The sequence below is a fragment of the Scyliorhinus canicula genome, chromosome 4, assembly GCF_902713615.1.
Source record: "Scyliorhinus canicula chromosome 4, sScyCan1.1, whole genome shotgun sequence".
Classification (NCBI taxonomy): domain Eukaryota; kingdom Metazoa; phylum Chordata; class Chondrichthyes; order Carcharhiniformes; family Scyliorhinidae; genus Scyliorhinus; species Scyliorhinus canicula.
The window spans coordinates 3226825-3245023 of NC_052149.1; the positions used below are offsets into that span (position 1 = coordinate 3226825).

At 55.7% G+C, this 18199-nt stretch overlaps 1 protein-coding gene across 1 annotated transcript in view; it reads right to left on the bottom strand.

The window, feature by feature from the left end:
• tnni3k (TNNI3 interacting kinase) overlaps positions 1-18199 on the bottom strand; it is a 202386-nt gene that overhangs the window by 144665 nt on the left and 39522 nt on the right. Inside the window, exons 9-12 of the mRNA XM_038793593.1 lie at positions 16564-16668; positions 16354-16448; positions 12340-12489; positions 10441-10527 (exon numbers count right to left, since the gene is read on the bottom strand). Coding sequence (XP_038649521.1) covers positions 10441-10527; positions 12340-12489; positions 16354-16448; positions 16564-16668 — 437 coding nt within the window. The remainder of the gene's footprint in view (positions 1-10440; positions 10528-12339; positions 12490-16353; positions 16449-16563; positions 16669-18199) is intronic.

Sequence of the window (18199 nt, forward strand, 5' to 3'; positions counted from 1 at the left end):
CAGCAAAGAAGAGCTCACATTGAACACCTTCGGCAGGCCCCAAATTTGCCCAGCAGCTTCAATAAACCGCCTCTGCTCACATGGTCAAATGCCTTGGTGACATCGACGAAGGCAATTCATAGTTGTCTTCTTTGCTCATGGCATCTCTCATCTAGCTGCGGGACTGAGAAGATAAGGTCCAAAGTACATCTTCCAGTTCTGAAATCACACTGGGATTCCGGCTCGATGTGTACAGCAGGGACCTACAGTCTAAAGAGGACAACATGGGTAAATACTTTTCCCATGATGCTCCACAGGAAGATGCCCTGATAGTCTCGGCATTGCTGCTAGCCTGCAGTGAGTGTTCAAACTCAGAAGCAAACTGACACAAAAAATCATTTCCTCAGTGACAGTGCAGCACTCCCGCAGCACTGACCCTCTGACAGTGCAGCACTCCCGCAGCACTGACCCTCTGACAGTGCGGCACTCCCTCAGTACTGACCCTCTGACAGTGCGGCACTCCCTCAGTACTGACCCTCTGACAGTGCAGCACTCCCTCAGCAATGACCCTCTGACAGTGCGGCACTCCCTCAGTACTGACCCTCTGACAGTGCGGCACTCCCTCAGTACTGACCCTCTGACAGTGCGGCACTCCCTCAGTACTGACCCTCTGACAGTGCAGCATTCCCTCAGTACTGACCCTCTGACAGTGCGGCACTCCCTCAGCACTGACCCTCTGACAGTGCGGCACACCCTCAGTACTGATCCTCTGACAGTGCGGCACTCCCTCAGTACTGACCCTCTGACAGTGCGGCACTCCCTCAGTACTGACCCTCTGACAGTGCAGCATTCCCTCAGTACTCACCCTCTGACAGTGCAGCACTCCCTCAGTACTGACCCTCTGACAGTGCAGCACTCCCTCAGCACTGACCCTCTGACAGTGCGGCACTCCCTCAGTACTGACCCTCTGACAGTGCGGCACTCCCTCAGTACTGACCCTCTGACAGTGCGGCACTCCCTCAGTACTGACCCTCTGACAGTGCAGCATTCCCTCAGTACTGACCCTCTGACAGTGCGGCACTCCCTCAGTACTGACGCTCTGACAGTGCGGCACTCCCTCAGTACTGACCCTCTGACAGTGCGGCACTCCCTCAGTACTGACCCTCTGACAGTGCAGCACTCCCTCAGTACTGACCCTCTGACAGTGCGGCACTCCCTCAGTACTGACCCTCTGACAGTGCAGCACTCCGTCAGTACTGACCCTCTGACAGTGCGGCACTCCCTCAGTACTGACGCTCTGACAGTGCGGCACTCCCTCAGTACTGACCCTCTGACAGTTCGGCACTCCCTCAGTACTGACCCTCTGACAGTGCAGCACTCCCTCAGTACTGACCCTCTGACAGTGCGGCACTCCCTCAGTACTGACCCTCTGACAGTGCAGCACTCCGTCAGTACTGACCCTCTGACAGTGCGGCACTCCCTCAGTACTGACCCTCTGACAGTGCGGCACTCCCTCCGTACTGACTCTCTGACAGTGCGGCACTCCCTCAGTGTGGTAGTCACCACTGTTGTATTGTATATATCGCAATTGAAGTGTATTACAGTAAGGCTCGTGTACTACAGGTACGGGGGTAGATCCCTGCCTGCTGGCTCCGCCCAGTAGGCGGAGTATAAATGTGTGTGCCCACCGAGCTGCAGCCATTTCAGCAGCAACTGCGGGAGGCTCCACATCTCTGCGTAATAAAGCCTCGATTACTCTCTACTCTCGTCTCGTTGTAATTGATAGTGCATCAATTTATTACGTACAGATTTTAAAATGATGGATCTCCACATCAAGCCTGATCACCTGCAGCTGCACCCTCAAGCAGACAACGCCAAGTCGGCCTTCGCACATTGGCTAGCTGCTTTGAAGCCGACACTGGATCTGCGACTGAACCACCCTCAGAGGCACAGAAGCTCCAGCGCCTGTACACGCGGCTGAACTCCGATATCTTTCCCCTCATCCGGGACGCACCTACCTACGCTGAGGCCATGGCGTTCCTGAAGGAGAACTACACTCAGCAGACCAACAAAACCTACGCCAGGCACCTCGTGTCCACGCGGCATCAACTCCCCGGTGAGTCTGTGGAAGATTTCTGCACGTCCTGGCGAGGGACTGCGATAGCGTTTCGGCCGTGGAACATTCTGAATTTCTAATTAGAGACGCTTTCGTTACAGGCATAGGGTCAGCTTACATCCGCCAGCGCCTCTTAGAAAGGGGCTCCCCTCGACCTTGCGGCGACCAAGAAACTCGCAATCTCACTCACAGTCACCTCCCGCAATGTACAGGTGTACGCCTCCGACCACACGGCTCATCCCTCCTGGGCATCATGGATCCCACCAGCGAACACCCCATCATGGACCCTGCCAGCGAACACCCCATCGTGGACCCCACCAGCGACTGCCCCCAGCCAACCCCAGACCTGCACCGCGCGGTAGCCAACCAACCCCAGGGGACCCAAGTGCTACTTCTGCGGACAGATAAAACACCCCCAACAACGCTGCCCGGCACAGAGCGTCCTCTGCAAAGCCTGCGGGGAGAAAGGACATTTCGCTGCTGTGTGCCAGGCAAGCTCGATCGCCGCTATTGTCCCTGCACCCCCCCACGTGCGACCCGTGTGCGCCGCCATCTTTAATGCTGCCCGCCACGTGCGCCCCCATCTTCCCCGCCCCAGGACCCCTACTCGTCGGGCACCTCACCGGGCCACTCATCGCCTGCAGCCGCCGCCGTCCAGCCAGGGGCCTTCCAAGAACAGCCGCGTCTCGCCTCCATCATGATCGACCAGTCTCGACCGCACAACCTCGTGACCGCGTCGATGACAGTGAAGGGTCAATGGGCACAAGACATCATGGCTTCTGGACTCCGGGAGCACTGAGAGCTTCATCCACCCCAATACGGTAAGGTGCTGCTCCATCACGGTCCACCCCACCAACCAAAGAATCTCCCTGGCCTCCGCATCCCACTCTGTGGCGATCCGGGGATACTGCACTGCAACCCTCACCATCCAGGGCGTAGATTTCAGCGGCTTCCGCCTCTACATCCTCCCCAACCTCTGCACTGCCATACTCTGCTACTCGGCCTGGACTTCCAGTGCAACCTCCAGAGCCTAACCCTGAAATTTGGCGGACCCCTACCACCCCTTACTGTATGCGGCCTCAAGACCCTCAAGGTCGATCCACCTTCCCTGTTTGCGAACCTCACCCCGGATTGCAAACCCGTCGCCACCAGGAGCCGACGGTACAGCGCCCAGGACAGGACCTTCATCAGGTCTGAGGTCCAGCGGCTGCTACAGAGGGTATTATTGAGGCCAGCAACAGCCCCTGGAGAGCCCAAGTGGTAGTTGCGAAAACTGTGGAGAAAAACAGGATGGTCGTTGTCTACAGACAGACCATCAATTGGTACATGCAGCTCGACGCGTACCCCCTCCCACGCATATCTGATATGGTCAATCAGATTGCACAGTACCGGGTCTTCTCGACAGTGGACCTGAAATCTGCCGACCACCAGCTCCCCATTTCAAGGCGGACCGTCCATACACAGCGTTTGAAGTGGACGGCCGCCTTTACCACTTCCTCAGGGTTCCATTCAGCATCACTAACGGGGTCTCGGTCTTCCAACGGGAGATGGACCGAATGGTTGACCGGTACGGACTGCGGGCCACCTTCCCGTACCTGGATAATGTCACCATCTGCGGCCACGACCAGCAGGACCACAACGCCAACCTTTCCAAATTCCTCCACACCGGCAAACTCCTCAACCTAACCTACAGCAAGGAGAAGTCAGTGCTCAGAACTAACCGATTAGCCATCCTCGGCTATGGGGTTCAAAATGGGGTTCTAGGGCCCGAACCCGATCACATGCGCCCCATCATGGAACTCCCCCTCTGCCCCAAAGCCCTCAAACAATGCCTGGGGTTCTCTCGTACTATGCCCAATGGGTCCCTAACTATACGGACAAGGCCCACCCACTCATTCAGTCCACCATTTTCCCCCTGATGGTTGAGGCTCACCAGGCCTTCAACCACATCAAGGCCGACATCGCCAAAGCCGCGATGCACGCAGTTGACGAAACTCCCCCCTTCAATGTTGAGAGCGATGTATCAGACGTCGCTCGGCCGCGACCCTCAACCAGGCAGGCAGGCAGGCCCGTGGCATTCTTTTCCCGTACCCTCCATGCCTCCGAGATTCAGCACTCCTCCGTTGAGAAGGAAGCCCAAGGCATCGTTGAAGCTGTGCGGCATCGGAGGAATTACCTGGCCGGCAGGGGATTCACTCTCCTCACTGACCAACGGTCGGTAGCCTTCATGTTCGGACCTATCGTTCGGACTTTATCCACGTTTCATGTCCATTTACTGGGCAGCAGGGTAGCATGGTGGTTAGCATAAATGCTTCACAGCTCCAGGGTCCCAGGTTCGATTCCCGGCTGGGTCACTGTCTGTGTGGAGTCTGCACGTCCTCCCCCTGTGTGCGTGGGTTTCCTCCGGGTGCTCCGGTTTCCTCCCACAGTCCAAAGATGTGCGGGTTAGGTGGATTGGCCATGCTAAATTGCCCATAGTATCCTAAAAAAGTAAGGTTAAGTGGGGGGTTGTTGGGTTACAGGTATAGGGTGGATACGTGGGTTTGAGTAGGGTGATCATGGCTCGGCACAACATTGAGGGCCGAAGGGTCTGTTCTGTGCTGTACTGTTCTATGTTCTATGTTCTATGTACCCGGCAGCAGACGTACAGAAGAATGGCAGACTGCCGTGGTACACGGGTTCTTATACCCCGCCTCGTAGGCGGAGCTACCTACTTCTCAGCCGATGACATACGTGGGTCAATGGGCAGCGAGTCCTCTGCATCAATGGCAGCTCACACTCCCAGGTACCATAATACCCCTAGTCATACTACCACATTCACCCCCTGTTGAAAAAGGAACCGGGGGGGGGGGGGGGGGGGGGGGGGGGTACGGGGAACGCGGATATGGAGGGGGGGGCGTGTTCTGTGAGTACGTGAGAGACTGGTAGTATGGCTAGAGATGTTAGGTCGCACCATTACATTGATGGCTGCCCACTGGCCTGCAATTATGTGCAAAATGCAAACAAAACTATGTACAGTGTGTAAAAAACTGGTGGGGGGAAAGACAATGGAGAACAGATAAGGAAAACAAGAGTCCATCCGCAGGTCACATAGACTCGATCAGCCGATGGGTGCCTTGGACGTCCTGTTCGACCTGCGTAGCTGTGCCGGCGACGTTGGAGCGGTGGTCGTCCGTGACTCCGGGAGCGATGATCCTGTTCTTGTGTCCGTACCCCTGGTCGGAGCTAGCGGGGGCCAGGCCGGGGGGAGGGTCGTCCCGCGCGGGTGTGTAAGTGTCGGTGGGGCCGAGGATGGGGCGCCTGCCGGGGGCAGTTCGGGATTGGGGGGAGGGGTTGGGGGGTGGGGGTGCGGGTGCCGGGGGGGGGGGGGGGTGGCCGGGATCCGGCGGGTGCCAGGTCCTGTAGGGAGACCGTGTCCTGTCGGCCGTCGGGATACTCCACATACGCAGACTGCGGGTTCGCGTGGAGCAGCAGGACCCTCTCGACCAACGGGTCTGACTTGTGCACCCGCACATGCTTCCGGAGCAGGATGGGCCCGGGGGGTAGCCAGCCAGGTCGGGAGCGGGGTCCCTGAGGAAAATTTCCTGGGAAAAACAAGACGACGTTCGTGAGGCGTTTGGTTAGTGCCGGTACAGAGGAGTGACCGGATTGAGTGGAGGGCGTCTGGGAGGACCTCTTGCCAGTGGGAGACTGGGAGATTTCTGGACTGTAGGGCCAGCAGGACGGTCTTCCAGACCGCACCGTTCTCCCTCTCCACCTGTCCGTTACCCCGGGGGTTGTAACTGGTCGTCCTGCTGGAGGCGATGCCCCTCCTGAGCAGGAATTGACGCAGCTCGTCACTCATAAATAAGGACCCCCTATCGCTATGGATGTAAGCGGGGAACCCGAACAGGGAGAAAGTGGTGTGTAGGGCTTTGATAATGGTGGTCATGGTCATGTCAGGGCAGGGGATGGCGAAGGGGAAGCGGGAGTACTCGTCAATCACATTGAGGAAGTACGTGTTGCGGTTGTTAGAGGGGAGGGGACCTTTGAAGTCCATGCTGAGGCGTTCAAAGGGGCGGGAAACCTTTATCAGATGCGCTTGTTCGGGGCGGTAGAAGTGCGGCTTGCACTATAAAATGGAAAAAGCGGGTGACCCCCGGGTGGCAGAGGTCCGCGTGGAGGGTTCGGAGGCGGTCCACTTGTGCGTTGGCACAGGTGCCGCGGGACAGGGCATCGAGAGGCTCGTTCAGCTTCCCAGGACGATACAAGATGTCATACTTATAGGTGGACAGTTCAATCCTCCACCGCAAGATTTTATCGTTCTTTATCTTGCCCCTCTGTGCATTGTCGAACATGAAAGCCACTGACCGTTGGTCTGTGAGGAGGGTGAACCTCCTGCTGGCCAGATAGTGCCTCCAATGTCGCACAGCTTCTACTATGGCCTGTGCTTCCTTCTCAACCGAGGAATGGCGGATTTCGGAAGCGTGGAGGGTACGGGAGAAGAAGGCCACGGGTCTGCCCGCTTGGTTGAGGGTGGCTACCAGAGCTACATCAGACACGTCGCTATCGTGGCCTTTGCAATATCTGCTTTGATGCGGCTAAAGGCCTGGCGGGCCTCCATCGACAGGGGAAAGGAAGTGGACTGGATGAGTGGGTGGGCTTTGTCGGCGTAATTGGGGACCCACTGGGCGTAATATGAAAAGAAACCCAGACAGCGCTTGAGGGCTTTGAGGGAGTGGGGGAGAGGGAGCTCCATCAGGGGGCGCATGCGTTCGGGGCCTATCACTCTGTTATGCACTACGTAGCCGAGGATGGCTAGACGGCCAGTGCTAAACATGCATTTATCCTTGTTATAGGTCAGATTAAGGAGTTTTGTGGTTCGGAGGAATTTGATGCGAAGCTCCATCCTTTAAAATCTTGCTGATTAAACTGATGCACAATCAATGGACACTAAACGTGGATAAATTCCGAACGATAGGCTTTAATACACAAGAAGTGTACCCGGCAGCAGACATACAGAAGAATGGCAGACTGCCGGGGAACACGGGTTCTTATAACCCGCCTCGTACGCGGAGCTACCTACTTCTCAGCCAATCGGCTGAGAGGCACATGACATACCTGGGCCAATGAGCAGCGAGTCCTCTGCACCAATGGCAGCTCACACTTCCAGGTACTGTAATACCCCTAGTCATACTACCACAATGTTCAACAACACAGTGGGCAAAATCAAAAATAATAAAATCTTGAGGTGGAGGATCGAGCTCTCCACTACAATAACGAGATTTTGTATTGCCCTGGTCATCTCAACGAGCCCCCCGGTGCCCTATCCCGAGGTACATGTGCCAGCGCACAAGTGGATCGACATGGACCCTGTATGACGATCTCTGTCACCCAGGAGTTACCCGTTTTTTAACCTTCGTAAAGGCCCGCAACCTGCCCTGCTCCATTGAGGAGGTCAGGGCTGTCACCAGAGACTGCCAGGTCTGCACAGAGTGTAAACCACACTTCTACCAGCCAGACTGTGCGCACCTGGTTAAGGCCTCCCGCCCCTTTGAATGCCTCAGCGTGGATTTCAAGGGGCCGCTCCCCTCCACCGACTGAAACACGTACTTTCTTAACGTGGTTGACGAATACTCCAGATTCCCCTTCGCCGTCCCATTGCCCCGATATGACGTCTGCCACCGTCATCAAAGCCCTCAACACCATCTTCGCTCTGTTCAGTTTCCCCGCCTACATCCACAGCGACCGGGGATCCTTATTTATGAGCGACGAGCTGCGCCAGTTCCTGCTCAGCAAGGGCATCGCCTCGAGCAGGGACGACCAGCTACAACCCCCGGGGAAACAGGTAGGTGGAGCGGGAGAGTGGGAGGGTCTGGAAGGCCGTCCAGCTGGCCCGACGGTCCAGGAATGTCCCGGCCTCCCGCTGGCAGGAGGTCCTCCCCGACTCACCTCACTCCATTCGGTTGCTCCTTTGCACTGCGACTAACTAAACCCCCCATGAACATCTCTTTGCCTTCCCCAGGAAGTCAACCTCCGGGGTTTCACTCCCAACGTGGCTGGCAGCTCCAGGACCTGTTCTCCTCCGCAAGCACGTGCGGCTCCGCAAGGCAGACGCGTTGGTTGAGAGGGGACAGCTACTTCACGTGAACCCGCAGAACGTGGCGTACCCCGACAGCTGCCAAGACACAGTCTCCCTCAGGGACCTGGCGCCAGCTGGGTCCCCCCTCCCCCTCCCCCTCCCACAGCCCCCCCCCCCCCCCCCAGCCCTGCTCCAGGACGATCCGTCCTCCCCTTAGTCCCACCTGGGGATGAAGATGAGGTCGACAAGCTCTCTTCTCTTTCCCCACAGCGAAGGATCAAGGCGCCCGATCGGCTGAATTTATAAACTTTTCCGAAAATGTTAAACATCTGCATGTAAATAGCCTTCCATCCCCCCGCTGGATTAGTTTTTTTATCAGGGGTTGAATGTGGTAGTCACCACTGTTGTATTGCATATATCGCATACGAGATGTATTACGGTAAGGCTCCTGTACCACAGGTATGGGGGTAGATCCCTGCCTGCTGGCTCCGCCCAGTAGGCGGAGTATAAATGTGTGGGCTCTCCGAGCTGCAGCCATTTCGGCAGCAGCTGCGGGAGGCTCCACATCTCTGTGTAATAAAGCCTCCATTACTCTCTACTCTCGTCTCGTCCTAATTGATAGTGCATCACTCAGTACTGACCCTCTGACAGTGCGGCACTCCCTCAGTACTGACCCTCTGACAGTGCGGCACTCCCTCAGTACTGACCCTGACAGTGCGGCGCTCCCTCAGTACTGACCCTCTGACAGTGCGGCGCTCCCTCAGTACTGACCCTCTGACAGTGCAGCACTCCCTCAGTACTGACCGTCTGACAGTGCGGCGCTCCCTCAGTACTGACCCTCTGACAGTGCGGCGCTCCCTCAGTACTGACCCTCTGACAGTGCAGCACTCCCTCAGTACTGACCGTCTGACAGTGCGGCACTCCCTCAGTACTGACCCTCTGACAGTGCAGCACTCCCTCAGTACTGACCTTCTGACAGCGCAGCATTCTCTCAGTACTGACCCTCTGACAGTGCAGCACTCCCTCAGTACTGACCCTCTGACAGTGCGGCGCTCCCTCAGTACTGACCCTCTGACAGTGCAGCACTCCCTCAGTACTGACCCTCTGACAGTGCAGCTCTCCCTCAGTATTGACCCTCTGACAGTGCGGCACTCCCTCAGTACTGACCCTCTGACAGTGCGGCACTCCCTCAGTACTGACCCTCTGACAGTGCAGCATTCCCTCAGTACTGACCCTCTGACCATGCGGCACTCCCTCAGTACTGACCCTCTGACAGTGCAGCACTCCCTCAGTACTGACCTTCTGACAGCGCAGCATTCCCTCAGTACTGACCCTCTGACAGTGCAGCTCTCCCTCAGTATTGACCCTCTGACAGTGCGGCACTCCCTCAGTACTGACCCTCTGACAGTGCGGCACTCCCTCAGTACTGACCCTCTGACAGTGCAGCATTCCCTCAGTACTGACCCTCTGACCATGCGGCACTCCCTCAGTACTGACCCTCTGACAGTGCAGCACTCCCTCAGTACTGACCCTCTGACAGTTCAGCACTCCCTCAGTACTGACCCTCTGACAGTTCAGCACTCCCTCAGTACTGACCCTCTGACAGTGGAGCACTCCCTCAGTACTGACCCTCTGACACTGCAGCACTCCCTATGTACAGACCCTCTGACAGTGCGCCACTCCCTCAGTACTGACCCTCTGACAGAGTGCAGCACTCCCTTAGTACTGACCCTCTGACAGTGCAGCACTCCCTCAGTACTGACCCTCTGACAGTGCAGCACTCCCTCAGTACTGACCCTCTGACAGTGCGGCACTCCCTCAGTACTGACCCTCTGACAGTGCAGCACTCCCTCAGTACTGACCCTCTGACAGTTCAGCACTCCCTCAGTACTGACCCTCTGACAGTGGAGCACTCCCTCAGTACTGACCCTCTGACACTGCAGCACTCCCTATGTACAGACCCTCTGACAGTGCAGCACTCCCTCAGTACTGACCCTCTGACAGTGCGACACTCCCTCAGTACTGACCCCTGACAGAGCAGTACTATGGGAGTGCTGCACTGTCAGAGGATCAACTCAGTTCTGTGGTCAGATCATCAAAGTTGTTCTTAAACCCAAACACTTTGACAGATAAGAGTTCTGCAGACTGCCCAGCACTGACACTTCCATGGCTGGACCAGTTCAAAATTATTTGTATATATCTTTATGATTCTTATTCTTCTTCACCTCATCAACTAGTGTTACAACAGAAGTGAAATGTGATGATCTCAGATTCATGCATTTACCTCCGCCAGGCTGGGAATATTCATTACAAAGTGATTCATCCTGAGGTCTTGTATAATGCTTCAGCAGTGTCACAATCGCATCATGGCCTGAAATAAGATCAGCAACGAGAGTAACTGGAAACATTTTCAATAAATGTCATGCCTGTTGTCAGTACAGATATTCTGAGACTTTAGGATGAAGAAAGAATTGCATATCAATCACACCTTCCACAATCACAAGTTGTCTGAAAACGCTTTCTACCAATTCAGCTCTGTTGAAAGGCAGTCGGTGCTGTGACGTAAGACCATAAGACATAGAAGCAGAATTAGGCCACTCGGCCCATCGGGTCTGCTCCGCCATTCAATCATGGCTAATATTTTTCTCATCCCCATTCTCCTGCCTTCTCCCCATAACCCCCGATCCCCTTATTAATGAAGAACCTATCTATCTCTGTCTTAAAGACACTCAGTGATTTGGCCTCCACAGCCTTCTGCGGCAAAGAGTTCCACAGATTCACCACCCTCTGGCTGAAGAAATTCCTCCCCATTTCTGTTTCAAAGGATCGTCCCTTTAGTCTGAGATGGTGTCCTCTTGTTCTAGTTTCTCCTAGAAGTGGAAACATCCTCTCCACGTCCACTCTATCCAGGCCTCGCTGTATATTGTAAGTTTCAATAAGATCCCCTGCTCACCCTTCCAAACTCCAAAGAGTACAGGCCCACAGTTCCTCATACAACAAACTCTTACTTCCAGGGATCATTCTTGTGAACCACCTCTGGGCCCTTTCCAAGGCCCAGCACATCCTTCCTTAGATACGGGGCCCACAACTGCTCACAATAGGATATTTCACTTAGGATATAAAACAGCCAATTTGACAGCAGTGCAGCACTCCCTCAGTACTGACCCTCTGACAGGGCAGCACTCCCTCAGTACTGACCCACTGACAGGGCAGCACTCCCTCAGTACTGACCCTCTGACAGTGCACCACTCCCTCAGTACTGACCCTCTGACAATGCAGCACTCCCTCAGTACTGACCCTCTGACAGTGCAGCACTCCCTCAGCACTGACCCTCTGACAGTGCAGCTCTCCCTCAGTACTGACCCTCTGACAGTGTAGCACTCCCTCAGTACTGACCCTCTGACAATGCAGCACTCCCTCAGTACTGACCCTCTGACAGTGCGGCACTCCCTCAGTACTGACCCTCTGACAGTGCAGCACTCCCTCAGTACTGACCCTCTGACAGTGCGGCACTCCCTCAGTACTGACCCTCTGACAGTGCGGCACTCTCTCAGTACTGACCCTCTGACAGTGCGGCACTCCCTCAGTACCGACCCTCTGACAGTGCAGCACTCCCTCAGTACTGACCCTCTGACAGTGCAGCACTCCCTCAGTACTGATCCTCTGACAGTGCAGCACTCCCTCAGTACTGACCCTCTGACAGTGCGGCACTCCCTCAGTACTGACCCTCTGACAGTGCAGCACTCCCTCAGTACTGACCCTCTGACAGTGCAGCACTCCCTCAGTACTGACCCTCTGACAGTGCAGCACTCCCTCAGTACTGACCCTCTGACAGTGCAGCACTCCCTCAGTACTGACCCTCTGACAGTGCAGCGCTCCCTCAGTACTGACCCTCTGACAGTGCGGCACTCTCTCAGTACTGACCCTCTGACAGTGCAGCATTCCCTCAGTACTGACCCTCTGACAGTGCAGCACTCCCTCAGTACTGACCCTCTGACAGTGCAGCACTCCCTCAGTACTGACCCTCTGACAGTGCAGCACTCTCTCAGTACTGACCCTCTGACAGTGCAGCACTCCCCCAGTACTGACCCTCTGACAGTGCAGCACTCCCTCAGGAGTGTTATCATGGATTTTTTTACTCGGTCTGGACTGGGGTTGGAACCAACAAGTTTCTGACAGTTACCTTTCTCGTAGGCCCACATCAGACATGTTTGTTCATCTTTCTCTCCGCTGGAACGACTGGGGTCTGAGGCGACCAAATTCATGTCAGCACCACTGTCCAGGAGAAACTGCACCAGACGAATGTGGCCATGGTAGCTAGCACTGTGCAGACCTGTAATATAAATCAGGAGGTCAGACATGCTGCGCAATGTTCTTGGCTCCATTTCAAGATGGTCATCAGAATCTCAGCGAGCATCATGATGCAGCAAAGATTGAGGTTATTTGATGCTGTGTGTCTGGACCAACTCTTCAAAGGGCTATTCCATTAATCCCATTATCCTGTTCTTTCACCATCAGTTCACATTAGAACATAGAACATATAGTGCAGAAGGAGGCCATTCGGCCCATCGAGTCTGCACCGACCCGTTTAAGCGTTCATTCCCACCCTATCCCCGTAACCCAAGAACTCCTCCTAACCTTTTTGGTCACTAAGGGTAAGTTAGCATGGCCAATCCACCTAACCTGCACATCTTTGGACTGTGGGAGGAAACCGGAGCACCCGGAGGAAACCCACGCAGACACTGGGAGAACGTGCAAACTCCACACAGTGACCCAAGGTTGGAATTGAACCTGTGGCCCTGGTGCTATGAGGTAGCAGTGCTAACCACTGTGCCCTTTGCACACAGTCAAAAGTATAACATCAGAATTACAATGTCAAAGAATCAGGGAATCTTACAGCACAGTGCCAGACCATTCAGCCCATCTACCGCCTCTTTCAAAGTGCGATCCAATTTACTCCCATTCCCCAAACATTCCTCATATCCCTAAAGCTCTCTTATCCTTCAATTATTTATCTAGTTCCACTAAATTGAGCATTTTTCCAACCCGTCTTCAATCCAGGAAATCTGGAATTAACTTGAACAGTCTCACAAGTGGAAACATCAGGGACCTTCAAGAGGCTATTTGATAGGTACATAGATTACGGTAGAATGATGGGGTGTAGATTAATTTGATCTTAATCTTGAACAACAGCACCGTGGGCCGAAGGGCCTGTTCTGTGCTGTATTTTTCTATGTTCTATGTTTCTATGTTCTATGTTTCTATGTTCTAAGTGGCTGTTAGCAATCCAGGTAAATCAGGGTGCACAGAAATACCTACTTGCAGCATCTACTCTGAGTGGGTGTTTCTGCTCCACGTGGGACTTGCCCCCTCCACCGGTTCATTTCATTCTATCAGCATATCCTTCTATTCCTCCCTCGTGATTCTCTTTTATATTTCACCTTAAATCAACACTATTCACCTCACCAACTCCCTGTGGGAGCGAGTCCCACATTCTCCCCACACCCAGTGGGAGTGAGTCCCACATTCTCCCCACTCCCTGTGGGAGCGAGTTCCATATTCTCCCCACTCCCTCTGGGAGTGAGTTCCCCATTCTCCCCACACCCTGTGGGAGAGAGTCCCACATTCTCCCCACTCCCTGTAGAAGCGAGTCCCACATTCTCCCCACACCCTGTGGGAGAGAGTCCCACATTCTCCCCACTCCCTGTGGGAGCGAGTCCCACATTCTCCCCACTCCCATTGGGAGCGACTTCCACATTCTCCCCACTCCCTGTGGGAGCGAGTCCCACATTCTCCCCACTCCCTGTGGGAGCGAGCCCCACATTCTCCCCACTCCCTGTGGGAGCGAGTCCCACATTCTCCCCACTCCCTGTGGGAGCGAGTCCCACATTCTCCCCACTCCCTGTGGGAGCGAGTCCCACATTCTCCCCACTCCCTGTGGGAGTGAGTCCCGCATTCTCCCCACTCCCTGTGGGAGTGAGTCCCGCATTCTCCCCACTCCCTGTGGGAGTGAGTTCCACATTCACCCCACTCCCTGTGGGAGCGAGTCCCACATTCTCCCCACTCCCTGTGGGAGCGAGTCCCACATTCCCCCCACTCCCTGTGGGAGCGAGTCCCACATTCTCCCCACTCTCCGTGGGAGCGAGTCCCACATTCTCCCCACTCTCCGTGGGAGCGAGTTCCACATTCTCCCCACTCCCTGTGGGAGCGAGTTCCACATTCCCCCCACTCCCTGTGGGAGCGAGTTCCACATTCTCCCCACTCCCTGTGGGAGCGAGTCCCACATTCTCCCCACTCCCATTGGGAGCGACTTCCACATTCTCCCCACTCCCTGTGGGAGCGAGTCCCACATTCTCCCCACTCCCTGTGGGAGCGAGCCCCACATTCTCCCCACTCCCTGTGGGAGCGAGTCCCACATTCTCCCCACTCCCTGTGGGAGCGAGTCCCACATTCTCCCCACTCCCTGTGGGAGCGAGTCCCACATTCTCCCCACTCCCTGTGGGAGCGAGTCCCACATTCTCCCCACTCCCTGTGGGAGGGAGTCCCGCATTCTCCCCACTCCTTGTGGGAGTGAGTCCCACATTCTCCCCACACCCTGTGGGAGAGAGTCCCACATTCTCCCCACTCCCTGTGGGAGCGAGTCCCACATTCTCCCCACTCCCATTGGGAGCGACTTCCACATTCTCCCCACTCCCTGTGGGAGCGAGTCCCACATTCTCCCCACTCCCTGTGGGAGCGAGCCCCACATTCTCCCCACTCCCTGTGGGAGTGAGTCCCGCATTCTCCCCACTCCCTGTGGGAGTGAGTCCCGCATTCTCCCCACTCCCTGTGGGAGTGAGTTCCACATTCACCCCACTCCCTGTGGGAGCGAGTCCCACATTCTCCCCACTCCCTGTGGGAGCGAGTCCCACATTCCCCCCACTCCCTGTGGGAGCGAGTCCCACATTCTCCCCACTCTCCGTGGGAGCGAGTCCCACATTCTCCCCACTCTCCGTGGGAGCGAGTTCCACATTCTCCCCACTCCCTGTGGGAGCGAGTTCCACATTCCCCCCACTCCCTGTGGGAGCGAGTTCCACATTCTCCCCACTCCCTGTGGGAGCGAGTCCCACATTCTCCCCACTCCCTGTGGGAGCGAGTCCCACATTCTCCCCACTCCCTGTGGGAGCGAGCCCCACATTCTCCCCACTCCCTGTGGGAGCGAGCCCCACATTCTCCCCACTCCCTGTGGGAGCGAGTCCCACATTCTCCCCACTCCCTGTGGGAGCGAGTCCCACATTCTCCCCACTCCCTGTGGGAGCGAGTCCCACATTCTCCCCACTCCCTGTGGGAGGGAGTCCCGCATTCTCCCCACTCCCTGTGGGAGTGAGTTCCACATTCACCCCACTCCCTGTGGGAGCGAGTCCCACATTCTCCCCACTCCCTGTGGGAGCGAGTCCCACATTCTCCCCACTCTCCGTGGGAGCGAGTCCCACATTCTCCCCACTCTCCGTGGGAGCGAGTTCCACATTCTGCCCACTCCCTGTGGGAGCGAGTTCCACATTCCCCCCACTCCCTGTGGGAGCGAGTTCCACATTCTCCCCACTCCCTGTGGGAACGAGTCCCACATTCTCCCCACTCCCTGTGGGAGCGAGTTCCACATTCTCCCCACTCCCTGTGGGAGCGAGTCCCACATTCTCCCCACTCCCTGTGGGAGCGAGTCCCACATTCTCCCCACTCCCCGTGGGAGCGAGTCCCACATTCTCCCCACTCCCTGTATGAGCGAGTTCCACATTCTCCCCAGTATCTGGGTTAAAATTTCTCCTGAATCCCCGATTGGGTCCATGGTGACGATCTTTATCGCCGTGGCCTTTAGCGCTGGTCTCCCCTGCGAGTGTGAACATTTTCTCTGAGTTTACCCTGGCTATTCCCGCCATAAAATTAAATACTTCTATCAGGTCACCCCGAAGTCTTCTCTTTCAGAGGGACAAATTTTCCCAGGCTGTTCAATCTTTGCTGATGGTTCTAACCTCCCAGTTCTGGTGTTGACTGAATGTCCTTGCTCACCTGCGCTGCTACGCTCAGTGATTTGTGTGTGTGTGGCCCCAGGAGGCTCTGCTCCTCACTACACCGAGACTCCCATTACCCGCAGAGTATGTGACCTTCTTATTCTTCTGCCTGAATTGCCCCTCAGCCACTTGCACAATGTGACAAACCTCACCAGTGTGTCCGTCGCGGCCCTGATGATTTATGCTCATGGCATTCTGGCTGAGCAGAAACTTTACCAGTTCAAGGTCCTTTCCATAAGTGCAGGAGCTACAATAAAAATAGTAATCAGTAAATCTCAAGCAGTTCTTGCTCACATGGACAAAGGGATGAGTGTGCAGCAAAGCAGCAAAGCAGCAGGTACTCGATAGAACAGCTAAGCTACCTGTGGAAAGAGGTTTCACTGAAGATATTTTCCTTGGTCAAGCTTTCAGTCCCTGATAGTTGGATCAGTTCGCTGGCCACATCCAGTTTACCGTTGTAACAAGCCCTGAGGAGCAAAAACAGCAACAACTACTGAAGACAAATCTCAGAAAGCAGCAAGAGGATGAGCCATTCAGTCTCTGCAGACATTACAGAGAATTCCATAATATTTACAGACGAGAAGCAGGCTGGCCAACGTGAGAGTGTTTCTGCTCCATTCGAGTCTCCTCCCTCCCCCTCTCCATCTCACCCTCTCACTATCTCCTCCTGTCCTTCTCTCCAGCACGTGTTTATTGGATAAGCATATGGATGATAAGGGCATAGTGTAGGTTAGATGGCCTTTAGTTTTTTTTCCATGTCGGTGCAACATCGAGGGCCGAACGGCCTGTACTGCGCTGTATCGTTCTATGTAATCTATGTGTTCATCCAGCCTCCCCCATTAATGTATCAACACTATTCACCTCAACCACTCCCTGTGGGAGCGAATCCTATATTCTCCCCCACCCCCTGTGGGAGCGAGTTCCACATTCTCCCCACTCCCTGTGGGAGCGAGTCCCACATTCTCCCCACTCCCTGTGGGAGCGAGTCCCACGTTCTCCCCATTCCCTGTGGGAGCGAGTCCCACATTCTCCCCACTCGAATGAAATGAAAATCGCTTATTGTCACGAGTAGGCTTCAATGAAGTTACTGTGAAAAGCCCCTGTGGGAGCGAGTTCCACATTCTCCCCACTCCCTGTGGGAGCGAGTCCCACATTCTCCCCACTCCCTGTGGGAGCGGGTCCCACATTCTCCGCGCTCCCTATGGCAGCAAGTCCCACATTCTCCCCGCTCCCTATGGGAGCGAGTTCCACATTCTCCCCGCTCCCTGTGGGAGCGAGTTCCACATTCTCCCCGCTCCCTGTGGGAGCGAGTTCCACATTCTCCCCACTCCCTGTGGGAGCGAGTTCCACATTCTCCCCACTCTCTGTGGGAGCGAGTTCCACATTCTCCCCACTCCCCGTGGGAGCGAGTTCCACATTCTCCCCACTCCCTGTGGGAGCGAGTTCCACATTCTCCCCACTCCCTGTGGGAGCGAGTTCCACATTCTCCCCACTCCCTGTGGGAGTGAGTCCCACATTCTCCGCGCTCCCTGTGAGAGCGAGTCCCACATTCTCCCCACTCCCTGTGGGAGCGAGATCCACATTCCCCCCACTTCCCATGGGAATGAGTCTACATTCTCGCTAGTCTCTTGGGAGCGAGTCCCACATTCTCCCCACTCCCTGTGGGAGCGTGTCCCACATTCTCCCCACTCCCTGTGGGAGTGAGTTCCACATTCTCCCCACTCCCTGTGGGAGTGAGTTCCACATTCTCGCTACTCCCTTGGGAGCGAGTTCCTCATTCTCCCCACTCCCCTTGGGAGCGAGTCCCACATTCTCCCCACTCCCTGTGGGAGCGAGTCCCACATTCTCCCCACTCCCTGTGGGAGCGAGTTCCATATTCTCCCCACCCCCCTTGGGAGCGAGTTCCATATTCTCCCCACTCCCTGTGGGTGTGAGTCCCACATTCCCCCCACTCCCTGTGGGTGTGAGTCCCACATTCTCCTCACTCCCTGTGGGTGT